At 49.0% G+C, this 14,849-nt stretch overlaps 1 protein-coding gene across 4 annotated transcripts in view; it reads right to left on the bottom strand.

The window, feature by feature from the left end:
- Kcnq1 (potassium voltage-gated channel subfamily Q member 1) overlaps positions 1-14,849 on the bottom strand; it is a 318,671-nt gene that overhangs the window by 287,005 nt on the left and 16,817 nt on the right. Inside the window, exon 1 of one of the 4 annotated variants that reach the window (XM_029479747.1) lies at positions 13,690-13,958. The exons of 2 other annotated variants lie outside the window; for them this stretch is intronic. In XM_029479747.1, the coding sequence (XP_029335607.1) occupies positions 13,690-13,775 (86 nt within the window). In that variant the 5' untranslated portion in view covers positions 13,776-13,958. Of the gene's footprint in view, positions 1-13,571; positions 13,959-14,849 lie in introns of those variants that run through there. One more of the 4 variants, XM_029479748.1, reaches the window with a different exon arrangement.

Below are 14,849 nucleotides of genomic sequence, written 5' to 3'. Positions count from 1 at the left end.
GGGAGAGGGAGAGGGAGAGGGAGAGGGAGAGGGAGAGAGGTGAAGGGCAAGGGTGGGGAGGGACATCCTGTCGGGGAGGGACAGGATGTAAAGGGTCACACATGTCAAAGGAGATGTACCAGACACACAGTTTCCCTGGCCACCTATTGCAGAAACGCTACCCATATGCCACTATCCTTCAAGTCCAACCCCAAGCCACACTCTGTACAGCCACTGATACCTTAGGGAGCCAACCAGGCCACACCCACAGCCCTACTGACCTTTCTGCCCCTCCACTCACAGGCCAGGCCCAGTGGGATCTATTAGTCACTAGGGACTGCTGGGCTCCGTAGCTATCAGCCACTGTCCTATGCCAGACCCCCACCTCCTGGCTGCTGCCTCATCCCAGGCCTTCTGCTCTCACCAGCCACCCACCCCAGCCATAGATCCTCCACTAGGGTGCAGGGTGGCTTCTGGGAGACCAAGAGCTCACTGGACTGAGGAAGTAAGGTCCTTCCCACCCTTAATCTCAGCTCACTCACAAGGCTGAACATGGCAGCTGGTATGGTGGCACTAAAGCAGATGGAAGGAACCTGGCAGAGCCCTCAAGAGGAGGAATGGGAGCAGCAATAGGCATGCCTAGGTCACTTGCTAGAAGTCAGACACAAACTCCTAGGGACTAGAGGAAGGCCAAGAGTAGTTGAAGGCCTTTTGTGACCCCAGCAGGCTCAAGATATATACAGTACTTGGGGGTCACTGCCTTGGGGCAGAACCATAAACTTCAAAGGCCCTGAAGCCCACATGCCTATGTATGGAGAGGCTGATAGCACTGAGTGTCATGGCCCTGGAAGGACCCTGGCCCAGCTGGCACATGACAGACACTGAACCCTGGGTTTTCCGTCATCACACTGGGGCCAAGACCCAGAGCGGTCTCTGGAGGCTCCTCTCAGGAAGCCATTCCATTTCCCCCGCCTCTTCCTGGCCAGGACACACTTCACTTCCTGAGCCTCTTCCTCGGCTACCACACTCAGCTCTGACCTGTGCCCTCCCCTGGGAAAGCCAAGTATCCTTTGGGAGCTCTTTCCTGGCGTTGAGCTGAGACTGAGGCCACACTACACATCAGTGCCTCCTCCCTGACTCTGAGGCTCTGGGGACTTCCAAAGGCTTGCCAGCCCGACCCTCTATAGGGCCACTACCCCTGGCCACCAAGCCTTCAAAGTGAGGGATGTACTAGGTGTGGAGAGGATGACTGTTCTCCCAGGGCAGGGGTGAAGCTGTGACTTAATAGTAATTACCATGGGCAGAGCTCCTTCAGGCTGAGTGTCCTCATCCTACATGGGGGCTCTGGCCACAGGGCCCCATAGCCAGCGGACTAAATGATACTCACCCAGTACTCAGACTTCTGTGGAATTCCCTGGACCTAACTAGACACTGCCCTGAACACAGAGGACAGCTGCACCTGGCTAGGCTACTCTAGCTCTGGGAAGGTTTTGGAGACAGGTGGCAATTGGTATCATGTTTTCACTTCACAGTGCCTTCTGGTAATGCTGCGGCTTTAGAAGGAAAGGCATTAGCCTAAAGCTACTTGCCAGACCTGGCTCCACCCCTTTTCAAGGGCCCATAAGGAACTCAGCCTTTGGTACACCTCGGCTGTCATCCTAAATGGCTCCACCCAGAAAGTACCAATTGTGTGTGTACCATGCAGGTTCTACAGATGCAACAACAGACAACATAGACACAGAATACTGTGGGGGAAGGGGTATACTAACAAATAACACAATGGGAAAAACACAAGATGAGGTCACAGTGACTAGTGGATCAGGAAGGGCAAGGTCACCACAAATGATAGGCCAGGAACAACAAGGGAGGTCATGTGAGTGGTGGGCCAGGAGGCCTCATGGGGCAGCAATGTTGAAGCTGTGTCATTAGAGCTGGAGACAGGTGCTCCAGGTAGAATTAACTGCATGTGCCAAGGCCCTGGACATCTAGAGACCAGAGTAGCAACAAGTGTGATGGGTGAGGACACCCTTTCATAACAGAGTCAGAAGGAAGGAGATTCTCACAGGCTAATAAAACACAGAGAAGTCTGGTGGGCACTGCAGATGGCTGCTGTCCAATGAAGTACCCAGAGAACTGCAAGAAGGAAAGAGGGTGGGACAAAGCAGTGGCACCTCACCTCCATGGACACCAACTGTAGAGATGGGAGAAAACCCATCAGCCACCATATGTGCAGGGTGTTGGGATACATAGGAGAGCATGTTGCAGTGACTGTCCTTTGGAACCCCCAAGGCCTGCCCTATGCCACATTCTTCAGACCCCTCCAGCACCCCTGCCTACACCTGTTACCTTGGGCTCAGACAATAGCTGCCAAGATCCTTTCCTTCAGGGAGCTCCCTCTTTTTTTTTTCTTCCTGTCTCTTGAATACCCAGAGCCAGAAGTTGACAGAACAAGAATGGGGCATGCGCTGAAGCAAAGGAAAGAGTCCAGGCATGAAGATGAGGCAGGAATGCCAACATGTCCACCACATGTGGGAGCTCTCCATAATACCTCCTTGTATATAAGTGGGAACTGCTATTTTGCTGCCTTTGGTCTGGGATAGCCTTCTGCACAAGACCTGGCTTTCCTTAGGCTGAGGATTGAGTCTCCTCTTCAGACCACCGATCCCCAGGCTCAAGGACCCAGGCTTCCTGCTGCAGACCAGTTTTGACCAGAGGACAGTGTATGCCAGGCAGCAGAGACTCTGACCCTGACCATGGAACAGAGGAAGGCATACAACTGGGATAGGAACCTTGGGCTCTCATCAACCCCATTCTCCAAGCCAAGTTAATGAACATATGCTGTTAAAATAAAAACCTTTGAGGTTAAGACCATGACTCAGGATATAAAGCACTTGCTACACAAGGATGAGGACCTAAGTTCAAACCCTGAGGACCCATGTAAAAATTCAGGTATGGTTATGCATGCCTATAACCCTAAAACTGGGGAGGCATAGACAGGTGGGATCCTGGAGTCCTCTGGCCCACTGATCAAGATGAATGGACGAGCTTTCAGTTCTTAAGACATCCTGTCTCAAAAAAATAAGGTGTGGAGTGATAGAGGAACACACTGATTTCAACCTCTGATCTCCATGCACACACATATCTACAGCACTATGTACACACACACACGCTGCAAACAAAATAAAAATAAAAACCTTTGGTGGTTTCTCTGTCCTTCAAGCCATGCTTCCCATAGTACAGTGGTATCTGCTCATTGGGAGCCTCCAAGTCCCCATTTAGAAGCTTCCCAGACCACTGCTCAAAGCTGTTTGGGGACATGACTCACAGTCATGATGCGTGTGCCTTCCTCTATGACCCTCTCTCCCCACTGCAGGTATGTCTCCTTGGTTGATGACTTTACGTGTTTACTGGACATATATTGGGGTAGAAACTGAACAAGTAACCATCCTCAGCCCTTCACAAATCTCGTGGGGAACCAGGAATATGATGGTCTTTCTCCTCACAAACACCCTGCCCACCTGTACAATAGTCTCTATACTGGAAGCCAGGAGGAGGGTCAAGCTCTAGGGCCTTAAAGGCTATCTATATGCCACTCGAGTCACAGTCTGTAGAGTCTACTTACTAACCTCCCCTACAATCTTCATCCTCTGTCTAACATACAGGATGCTTATTCCAGGACCCATTGCTGTTCCTGTGTGGGACACTCAATTCCAATCTGCCTCAGATCTCCAGTGCAGTCTTCAAGGATATCCTGGAGAGCCCAGGCTCCCAAATGTGTGCCTGTAAGGCTACATTTTGTAACATGGTCGCCACTGTACTGATACACACCTATACAGTTGTGGTTTGTAACCCTGTCCAAATACTCCAGATAACGAGGTTATACTGCGCAACTTTATCTTCTTTTTTTTTTAAGGTTTATTTATTTTATGTATGTGAGTACACTGTAGCTGTACAGATGGTTGTGAACCTTCATGTGGTTGTTGGGAATTGAATTTTGGGACCTCTGCTTGCTCCGATCGACCCTGTTCACTCTGGTTAACTCTGCTCAGTCCTTGTTTGCTCTGTCCCAAAGATTTATTTCTTATTATACATAAATACACTGTAGCTGACTTTAGACGCACCAGAAGAGGGCATCAGATCTCATTAGGATGGTTGTGAGCCACCATGTGGTTGCTGGGATTTGAAGTCAGGACCTTTGGAAGAGCAGTCAGTGCTCTTACCGGTAGGCTGAGCATCTTGCCAGCCCGCAACTTTATCTTCTAAGGCAGCTACTAGAAAAATCTAATTGCCCAAACAGAGGTGAATATGCATGCCCTACACCACTAGACGACCTGAAAATAACATGGTAGATCTCAACTAACCAATGCAAGCCATCTACTAACCAAGAAGAACGGAAAGCAAAGCCTATGTACGGCTCTTTGACAGGTGGTGCTGGACAAACTGGGACTCTGCATGCAAAAGAAGAACACCAGACTCTTACAGTTCATACCCATAACCAAAGGTCTGCATGTAAAGTCTAAAACTACCAAACCCTTAGAAGAAAGCCTGGGACAAATGCTTCATGATATTAAATTTAGCAATGATTTATTTTATATGACACCAAAGGCCTGGGCCACTACAGGGAAAACAGATTCATTACACTTCATGAAAATGTAAATGTTGTGTGGCAAAAGACAATGTCGACAAAATGGGAGATTTTCGGATCTTCTATCTAATCAGAGCTTAGTATCCGGAATAAACAAAGAGTAACTAAGGCAGGAGAAATAGAATTCTGAGCACCTTCAACATTAGTGTCTCACTTCCTTTACTCACATCCTTAAATCAGCAAGCCCTGAACCCACTCAGGATGGGACACCAGGATGAATCACCAACCTCATGCCAATGCAGCACCCAATAGGGTCACACCAAGTGTGTGTGTGGGGGGGGGGCAGGAAGCCCAACCTGAGCAGAGCCACTGTAGCCAGCAGGGATCCAGGGTACACTGAGGCTAATGGCAGAAGGCTGCACACACAGACATTGGGTGCCCACCCTCCTGGATGCTCAAAGAGAAGTGGCAACCCTGGAACTACCACGTATGTGTGTGTGTGTGTATGTGTGTGTGTGTATGTGTGTGTGTGTGTGTGTGTGTGTGTGTGTGTGTGTGTGTGTGTGCNTGTGTGTGTGTGTGTGTGTGTGTGTGTGTGTGTGTGTGTGTGTGTGCTGGGACCCAACAAGCAAGTCTTCATGCCAGGAGCCCATTCACACAGTGGGAAGCAGCTGCTACAGTTTGTCTTGACAGCCTGGAATTGAGCTAGCAGTACGAGGGCATACGTGTATTCATGCATCCAGGAAAGGGACATAGAGCAGAGAAGGCAAGTACACAGCGGTGTTCCCACTAAGGCTGTGCAATCACACAAGGCAGGGGTAGGGGGTTGCAAGCTCGGCTTTAGGGGACTAGATTCCAATACGAGGAACCCAGCTCTACTGGGAGAAGAGCTAGATTTTGGACTGGGACAGGGAAAATCCCAGAGGAGTCTGCAGCCTTAGGAATACGAGACAGGATCCAAGTTAAAACAAAACAAACAAAAACAGAAACAACAGAAACAACCAAAAACCCCAAAACAGGGCCACCATGTGACCTAAAGGGTTACCTAAAAGAGACCTGGATGCCAAAGCCACAGGATTTGAACAACAGAAATAAAGAGTGCAGAGCTGGGCATGGTGGTACACCCTGTCATCCCAGGACTCTGAGATGAAGGAGGGAGGGGAGATGCTCGAGGGAACACAAATTATTCTGAGGCCTACCTGGGATACATGAGACACTCTCTTCTGTCTCAAAACAAAACAAGACCCACAGGGCTGGAGAGATGAATTCATGAGTAAGAGTGCTTGCTGTGGAAGCATAAGGACCTGACTTCAGATCCCAGTGCCTACCCAAAACCCACATGAGTCTGTGACACCCAGTGCTATGGGGGATAAAGGGATCAGGAAGATCAGAGGACCTTGCTAACCCACCAGCCTAGCTCCAGGGTAGGTGAGAGATTCTGTCTTAAAGGAATAAGCTGGAGAGTGATAGAGGAAGCACCCATCCCATGCCCTCTTTGGGACCTTACAAATGTATACATATACCACACATAATTATAACACACACATATACACACATACACACACACACACACACACACACACACACACACACACACAGCACACCACAACCAAATAACAAAACCCAAACTGAAACAAAACAAATGAACAAACATTAAACACAGCAGTTGAAGTGTTTGCCATAAACTAAATATCCTTAGGTTGAACTGATCTGAATCTATCCAGGGAAAGTAGCTGGAGGGCTCTTAGGGAGACCCTCAATTCTGAGACACAGGAGGAAACTGGGAAACAGATGCCCTGCTCAGCAAACATTCCAGAAAGAACATCACAGATAAGGCCCACACACGGGACAAGAGAAATAGCTCAGTAGTTAAAGGCACAACTGTCTTGCAGACCTGGATTCAATTCCGAACACTCACATGGCAGCTCACAATTGTAACTCCAGTTCTAGGGGGTCCAATGTCCTTTTCTAGTTTCTACAGGCACCAGACACACAGGTGGTACATAGACATGCATGCAGGCAAAACATCCATACACATAAAACAAATCTAAAATATAGGAGATCTACAGAAGTCCTGTGTCAGTCTGACTTGTATGTCTGGAGGTGTCTGCCCCAGGATGGTTTCTGAGGATAAATAGTTGGCACAACAGCCCCACAGGGTAGCCAAAGTCAATGTGACCCGTGAGGGGACAGCACAGTCCAGCAGCCCTGCTCAGCTATACTCCTGGGACCCACACTGCAGCTCCTGGGCTGACCTTCCTGCAAGTTCACAATTTCTATCTGATCACAGAGTCCATCAGATTGGAGGCATGGGACGCCAACAGCTGGCATTCCTCAAAATGCCAAGGTCATGAGAGACAAAGATGGAGCTTTCATGAGTGGTAGGAAACAAGGCAGATGTGAAACCTGTATGTGGTAGAGATCGCAAAAGAGAAAAATATATTTTTGGTGGGATGGCATAAGTCACTTCCTGGTGACCATCTCCTGGTGTTAGTCACATGGCCAAATGACAGAATTTGCTGAGACTATGGGAGCAGCTGGAGAACTCTACACCACCCTGGAACACTCTCAAGCCAAAATTTATCTTGAAATAAAAAGCAAGAAACAGCTGGGCAGTGGTGGCGCATGCCTTTGATCCCAGCACTTGGGAGGCAGAGGCAGGTGGATTTCTGAGTTTGAGGCCAGCCTGGTCTACAAAGTGAGTTCCAGGACAGCCAGAGCTATACAGAGAAATCCTGTTTCAAAAAAACCAAAAACCAACCAAACAAACAAAAAACAAAAACAACAACAAAAAACAAAACAAAACAAACAAACAAAAAAAAAACAAAAACAAGAAACCCGTATGGATGCTGAGAAACCAAATCTTAGCACCTGTTACTTGACCCTCCACTTGTTTCCTGGTGGTCTGAGTCACAGCCCAGTGGCCTATCTCTACTGCCCACCTTTCTCTCCTAGCCCTACCTCCCTCAGCCCATCTGCTCCAGCCCTGTCCCCCTGCTGCTCCCACAGGTGTCAAGCTTACATCCACAGGGCCTTTGCACACCTGATGACCTTTTCCAGAAAAAGAATGGCTCACCTCCTCTATTGACCCGGGTTGAAGTGGTGGCTCCCCTGGCTACCTTCCAGAAGGATGCGTGGTTTCCTCCCACTCTGCCCTGTATGTGGTTTCTTGGGGTCTTGCCTCTTCCTGCATATCTGTTTGCATCTGTGTCTGCTCCTTGGAGTATCACTTTCTTGTCTCATTACCTCAGCTTTCCCACAATTCCAAGGGCCCAATGGGAGGGCAGTGGGACGGTAATGAATAGGACATGAGACTGAAGCATATCGACAATGTGCCTTCACTGAATGTTTGTTGAGAAAAAAAAAGTTGCACTATGTAGCCTGGCTGGCCTGGAACTTGCTATGTAGACCAGTCTGGCCTCAGACTCCCAAAGAACTTGCCTCTGCCACTATATTCAGTGAGATTCTCTATTTTAAAATTGTGCACATGTGTGCATACTCAGGTGTGTGGGGTGCACTGCACGGAGCCAGAGGACAAGCTGGAGTATCATCCTCAGGAATGCTGCACACAGACTTTGAGACAGGGTCTCTCCTGGGCCCAGAGCTCATCTATTGTTGAGGCTGATTGGCCATTGAGCACCAAACATCCTCCCCTGCCTCTGCATCCCCACTACATCCAGCATTTTATGTAAACTCAGGATCGAACTCTGGTCCTCAGAAGCACTTTGCTGACTGAGTCTTTCCTTCCAAACCCTGAGGTTCTAATTTTGTCTCATCAAATTAATGAAGTGTTAGGTGGTGATCCCCAGTTTTAGAGGTAGACGTCAATGATGTCTCACAAGGTGGGTGGAGATAGGTCAGGGCATTTCCTGCAGGCCAGTGTGACTTTGGGTTCCAGAGCCATAAAGCCGCGGGAAGTCTTTGATCCTATCAGTCTCCTGCAGATGATGCCCAAGGACGCAATCCTGAGTTCCTGTTGAACTGTGAGGATTTGCATCAGAGCGCTATTTTTAATAGTCAGTGAGGAAGCGGTCCAGGTGTCCACAGGAGAGAGTCAAACAAGCTACATCAAGACCACAGTGAAAAGGCAAGGACCACGCAAGAATGTAAATAAAACTTTAAAAAGCAGGTCCAAGCAAAGGCCCAGCACTGAGATTTCCTCCAATGTCTGCATGAATGTTCAGACACAGATTGCTAGTGTGCCTAGTGCTGATGAGTGTCTCCTGCTGCTCTGATGACCTGCTGTCCCTCGGTTCACTTGCCTCACCCTCAAACACAGGCCATGGACTCCCACAGTTCCTCAGGAGAAACTGAGACACAACCAGGAAGATGATGCTAAAGAGCTGCAGCTTGTGGAAAATTGCCTCCTGGTTCAACATCATTCCTGTTTCTCTAAGGCTGGTGATAAAACACTTTGAGAGCAATTTAGAGGGCGGAAAGAGTTTATTTGACTTATTTTTCCAGGTCACAATTCATCATTGAGGATAGTCAGGGCAGGAACCCAAGGCAGAGACCTGAAGGCAGGAACTAAGGAAGAGTGCATCTTGCTGGCTCTCTCACAGGCTCACACTCACTAGCTTTCTTATATAAGCTGCCAGGGAATGGTGTTATTCAGGCTCCCAGGACCACCTGCCTAAGGGCTGGATCCTCCTACATCAATAATAAAGACAATCCCCCACAGACATGCCTACATGCCAAACTGGTCTGAGTAATCCCTCTATTAGATATCCTCCCCAGGTGATTCTAGGCTGTATCATGTTGATAATTAAAGCAAAGAAAGGAAATCAGAGTGCGCCCTGTGTATACACAAGACCTCAAGTATGTGCATACACACACAAAATGAAGAGAAAAAAATTGTGCAACCACTTACATTAACAAGTCACATAGAAAAAAAAAAAAAAGCACCAAAGGACCTCCAGTTAGCCTCCATAGCTTTTCTTACAACGAATTAATGTTAATGTCTTCCTTGAAATTCCCGAATGTTCTCTGCTGAGCATTTCTGGATTTTTTTGATCAGAAGAACTAACAGAAAACCATGAGTGCCCATTTGGCAGGGAGATGTTCAGATACATCAGGGGTGGCATCACCACTGGGGTCTGACTAGGGCAGTGACACAAGTGTCATCTGTTCCTTGGTTCAGAAAAGGAACTGCAGGGGTTATGTGACCTTTCTCTAGCTTATCAATCAAATGTGTAGAAACCACCAAGTCGCAAGCCTTTTAAGTTTGTTACAATATGACTTGCCAAATCAAACTTTTTCTACATCTGTAGCTAAATGCCTAATTATTTTTTTAGGAATAAGACTAGAATTATGATGTGTGCATTAGTTAACTTCCTCATCCAATCAGATACCTTCCAAGAAGCAACTTATGGAGGAGTTTATTTGAACTCAAGGTTTGAGATGTGCAGTCATCCTGGCAGAGAAGGCTGTGGCAGGGGGAATGCTTCTCAGCTCTAAGTTGTCATGTGACACACACACACACTGTAGCATGCATGTATACAAGCCCATTAGACAAATAAATAAATAAATGTAAAGACCTGCACACACATGTCCACAGCTATGTGACTCCCAACAGCCTAAAAAATGTCCCAAGAACCTGTAAGATGAGAAACCAGAAAATGAAACAGGAAGTCACACAATGGTTTTGGGTTTTTGCTTTGTTTTGCTTTGTTTTTGCAAACAAGAGTATTAAATTTATTTACAAAGCACACCATAAAATTTGATTCAGCCTAAACAGGAATATTGGGGACTGGTGAGATGGCTCAGTGGGTAAAAACGCTCACCATGTAAACCTGACAACCTGAATTTGATCCCCTGATCCCACATTAAGTTAGAAGAAGAGAACTGATTGCCCAGTGAGCCAGCAATCCTCTGACCACACACACACACACACACACACACACACACACATGCACACACGCACACACACAAATAAAAAGTGAATTTCTTTTTCCAATGGGAAAGATGGGCTCAGTGGTTAAAGTACTGCCACACAAGCCCAGAGACCTGAGTTCATATCTGAACCCTGTAAAAAGCCAGGCATGGCTCGTGTTTATAATCCCAGCACTGGGGAGGTAGAGATGGGTGGACCCCTGGAACTTGTTGGTCAGACAGTCTAGCCTAATGGGTAAACTCTAGGATCAGTGAGGGATTTCTGTTTCAAAATCTATGGAGGATAGGGTTGAAGAAGGCAGCTGATATTGGCTTCTTCCATACAACACACACACACACATAATCTTCAATGCTAAACAACTAAGTTTCCACAAGTTTTGGCTAATACTAGCTGCGCCCACATGCCTCAGTTTCCCCATCTGTGAAAGGGAGGCTGTGGTGACGTTCCCATGAGCAACACTGCATCAAGCATGTGAATCAGTGCTCATCATACTTCCAAGAGCTGGAATCATCTAGGCAAGTCATATCTACCATCTTGGTATCTACCCAGGTCCCAGAAGCTGCAGTAAGCTGCAACATGAAGGCAAGATACTCAGTCAATACCTGCATCCTCAATGCCCACTGTCCTCAGAGCTCCTCAAGATCCCTCCACCAGCTAATATGTGAGTCGGGATATTCTGACTCAATGCTCTATTGTTTGGGTGGGGAAAATACCTAGAGAGCTAACACAGCAAAACAGAAATGTTTCAAAGGCTGAGAGCCATCTGTCTGTCCTCCTTGGACCACCTCTCAAGCTCTTACACCTTCAATTGGAGCCTTGTGTAATGACTGAGCATCTGTGTAGCCCCACCTTCCCTACCTCCTGAGGTTGTCCCTATACAATTGCACTTTGGTGTCCCAGATCCAGCACTATTGTGATAGGACTAGGCTGGACACCCGTGTCCACTGCTTGTGCATACCTGGGCACCTCAGCCCCAGGTAGAGCTTTCTGAAGGCTCTGCGGCAGCTCTTTGGGGAAGAGCCTTGAATTTCACTGGGGAGGGGATCTCAGGGTATGTGAGAACTTGTGCCTCTCTGCCTAGAAGGTGCCCATCTTGGAAGGCCAGGATTAGGGGATGATGGAAATGCCTTTGGGAAGACTCCAGTCCATGGCCCAGCATCACGAGTCACTGTCTGCTTGTGCCATCCTTGTGTGAAGGTATTGAGCGCCCTGAGTGTCAGGATGGCAGCCCTGAAGCTGAGATAGAGGTAGGAGCCATAGAGCCATCCATGCTCAGAGCACACGATGCTCCTGAAAGCAGAATGCCAGCACGCTGAGTTCAAAACGGACAATCACTACTCAGACAAGTGGAGGTACAGGGCAGGTGTGGTCCCCATACACTCTGAATGATGAAGGGCCCCAGCAAAGGACAGCAGCTTAGTTAGGTTGACACAAGCAGGGAGCCTGAGTCACACAGCAGCATCCCACCCCCGAGTCCCCACCCAACGCTCACACTGCTTGTTGAGCCAGAAAGTCTCAACACAGACCTCTATCCTCCAAATGCTTCATCAGGATCTAATGAGGAGAGAGGTCAGGAACCAGCTCAGCTTACAAAGCAGCTGAGCTGTGGCCTTTGCCCAGGTGCAGGTAGCTGATCCCAATATGCACAGACCTTTCTGGGGGCTCTGCTCTCACAGGTGGTCTGTACCTGAAAGAAGTGAGGATGCACACACACACACACACACACACACACACACACACGCACTCATGTACATGCATGCGTAGCTTCAAATACTGACATAGGAGACATGAAGAACAAAATCGTGGTCACTGTTACCCCTACTTTCAAGGCCCAGACAGGAATACTCATGGTGGATGAGGGTAGAGAGATACAATGGGGTCCCATTGGGTCTGCTGACACATCAGTGATACCATTACAGGTTTCAAAAGAACAGACTGGCTCTATGGGGAAGGAGGCCCAAAGGCAAGAGAGGGACAGAACCAGCAGCATAAAGCCACCTACAGCCACATAGAGCCACAGAAAGCCACAGGAAACAACACAGAGTTATTCAGAACCACATAAAGCCACATGGAGTCTCTCTCTCTCACTCTCTCTCTCTCTCACACACACACACACACATACACAGAGAGAGAGAGAGAGAGAGAGAGAGAGAGAGAGAGAGAGAGAGAGAGAGAGAGAGAGAGAGAGAGAGAGAGAAACACAATATGGATGAGGAAGCAGGCTGACTCGCATGTGTGAAGTTGAATGAATCCTGTCCTGTAAACAGATCCTTAGTGGGGACTGCTAACCCCAGCTCTGCTGTCCACAGGGCTAGCCTATGCTTCCCAGTGTCCACTGGACTATGTTCTCAAAGCCTCTGTCTGTGCTCACCTTTGAAATGTATTCATTACTATTATGTATGTGTAGGATGTGGAGGGAGGCACACACGCCATAGTGTGTGTGTAGAGGTCTGAGAACAACCGTGTGGTTCTCTCTTTCTCCCTTACGTGGGTCCCAGGGATCAAACTCAGTCATCAGGCTTGTGCAGCAAGTACTTCTAACTGCCATGGATCTTGGCTCCTATATTCACTTTTAAATCCTCCCATGAGTGCCCCATGGACAGGGGCTCCAGAAGCAAGTTCACCCAGTAGTGCCGGAGTCTCATCTACCACGTTTTATGGTCACAGTGGGGAGGGCTGTTATTGGTTTCTACCAGGGATGGGTACATAACTCCACACTGGACTCTCATCACAATAGACAATGTCACCATTTGGCAGTGAAGAAGCTGCCTCTATGAACTAGACCATCATGAAGCCAGATCCCATTAATAGCTGAGTTCCACAGAGGCTAAGTAACTGCCAGGCACAGAGCCCAGCCCCTCTGCTACCTGGCCTGAAATGATACTGGCTAGCATTCTCACACCCCAGCCTGCTGCTGGCCCCATGCTCACCGAAGGGGCTCTAGATCCATAGGGGTAGTTTCTCCTGGGGGAAGGTGACCCAGCCCAGATAGTCCCAGCCCAGGTAGAAGGGCCAGCTGCCACCTGTTCACACTCCAGGACCAGCTAGGGATGACAACAGAAAGCCTGCCGCTGTCTCCATGGTAACCCTAGCCAGGCCCTCACTCTTACTTACCCTGATTTCAGGCCCATCACCACATTCTGCTTCTGAGCCCCCAGACTTTCTTGCCGAGAGGAGACCTCTCTGGCCTAGGCAGGGGAATCACACGCCTCCACATGGACACAATACCCACCAAAGCAGAACCATCAACAAAGAGTCGCCTCTTCTTTGAAGGCTTCTACTCTGGATCTCAGTCTTGACAGCTATAAAATGGGACATCTGGGCCTGAGCGTGTCTGTGTGGCCTCCAGCAACCATGGCTGCCATGCTGTGAATTGACATGCCTTAAGCAAGAGGCTCCAGAAAGATTCGAGTCCCCCTGGGCCAGCTATAAGTGGGCAGGTTCCATCAGGCTTTCTTACAGTTCAGCCTCCACACTTCCCCAAGAGGGTCTGACTTTCCTAAGAGGTGGCCCAACCCAGTAGCTGCAGAGCTCCAGGGGAGGGGGGATGGATCAGGTTACAGCCAGCAGGTCAAGATCTGGAGCCATCTGGTAGAGCCTTGCTCCCTGCAGGCTCTCAGGAATGCTGCCAGCCCTATTTTCAGGGGTGTGACCAGCCATGGCATGGTCCCAGCCTGAGGCTCTAGGCTACCCTGCATTCACCCGAGGCTCTGGGAAACACAGGGCTGCCCTGTCCTGGAAGAGAGGCCAGTAGAGACTGGTCCTGAATCCACTCCCTCATCCTCACACAGGCCTGGCCAGTCTCCCCAGTGTAGGGAAATGCCTCTGGCTTGAGCCTGGCTCTGCTGAGGTCACCCACAGAGGATGAGGCTCCCTGGGTTGTGAAGGGAACCTGCTTTAGTCGTAAGCTGGACAAGCCACCGGGGCAGCAGTCTGCCCACAACAGGTGCTTGTGCAATGTACTCTCCTGAGCAGTGAGTGGAGACAGGGTGGGGCTGCACAAAGCTACCCAAGCTGTACCAGACAAAGGGCAACCCAGTAGGCCCTAAGGCCACAGCTTCTGCCACTGCCCTGGGTCCCTCACTAAGACAAGCCATAGAGGCAAGGGGCCCTGGTGGGGGCCAAAGTCCGTTCTGGCTCAGACCCTCAGATGGCCTGTTACATGCTGGGCAGAGAGCAGCATTTGGCTGCACAGGGAACCTCAGGCCTTCTACCCAGATGAGGGACTTGTGACCCTGGCTGGCCACTCAGGAGAGGGCCACACAACAGCACAAGTCTAGTCTTTAGGTTCAGAACACTTTCTTGCCTTTGAAGCCTCTGGATAAAGCGATCCTATCACTGCCTGGGAGGTTGCACTGCTCTTTCTGTCCCTTGTGACAAAGAGAAGGTAAG

This window comes from Mus caroli, chromosome 7, assembly GCF_900094665.2.
Source record: "Mus caroli chromosome 7, CAROLI_EIJ_v1.1, whole genome shotgun sequence".
Classification (NCBI taxonomy): Eukaryota; Metazoa; Chordata; class Mammalia; order Rodentia; family Muridae; genus Mus; species Mus caroli.
This window is presented reverse-complemented; position numbering and strand designations above follow the sequence as displayed.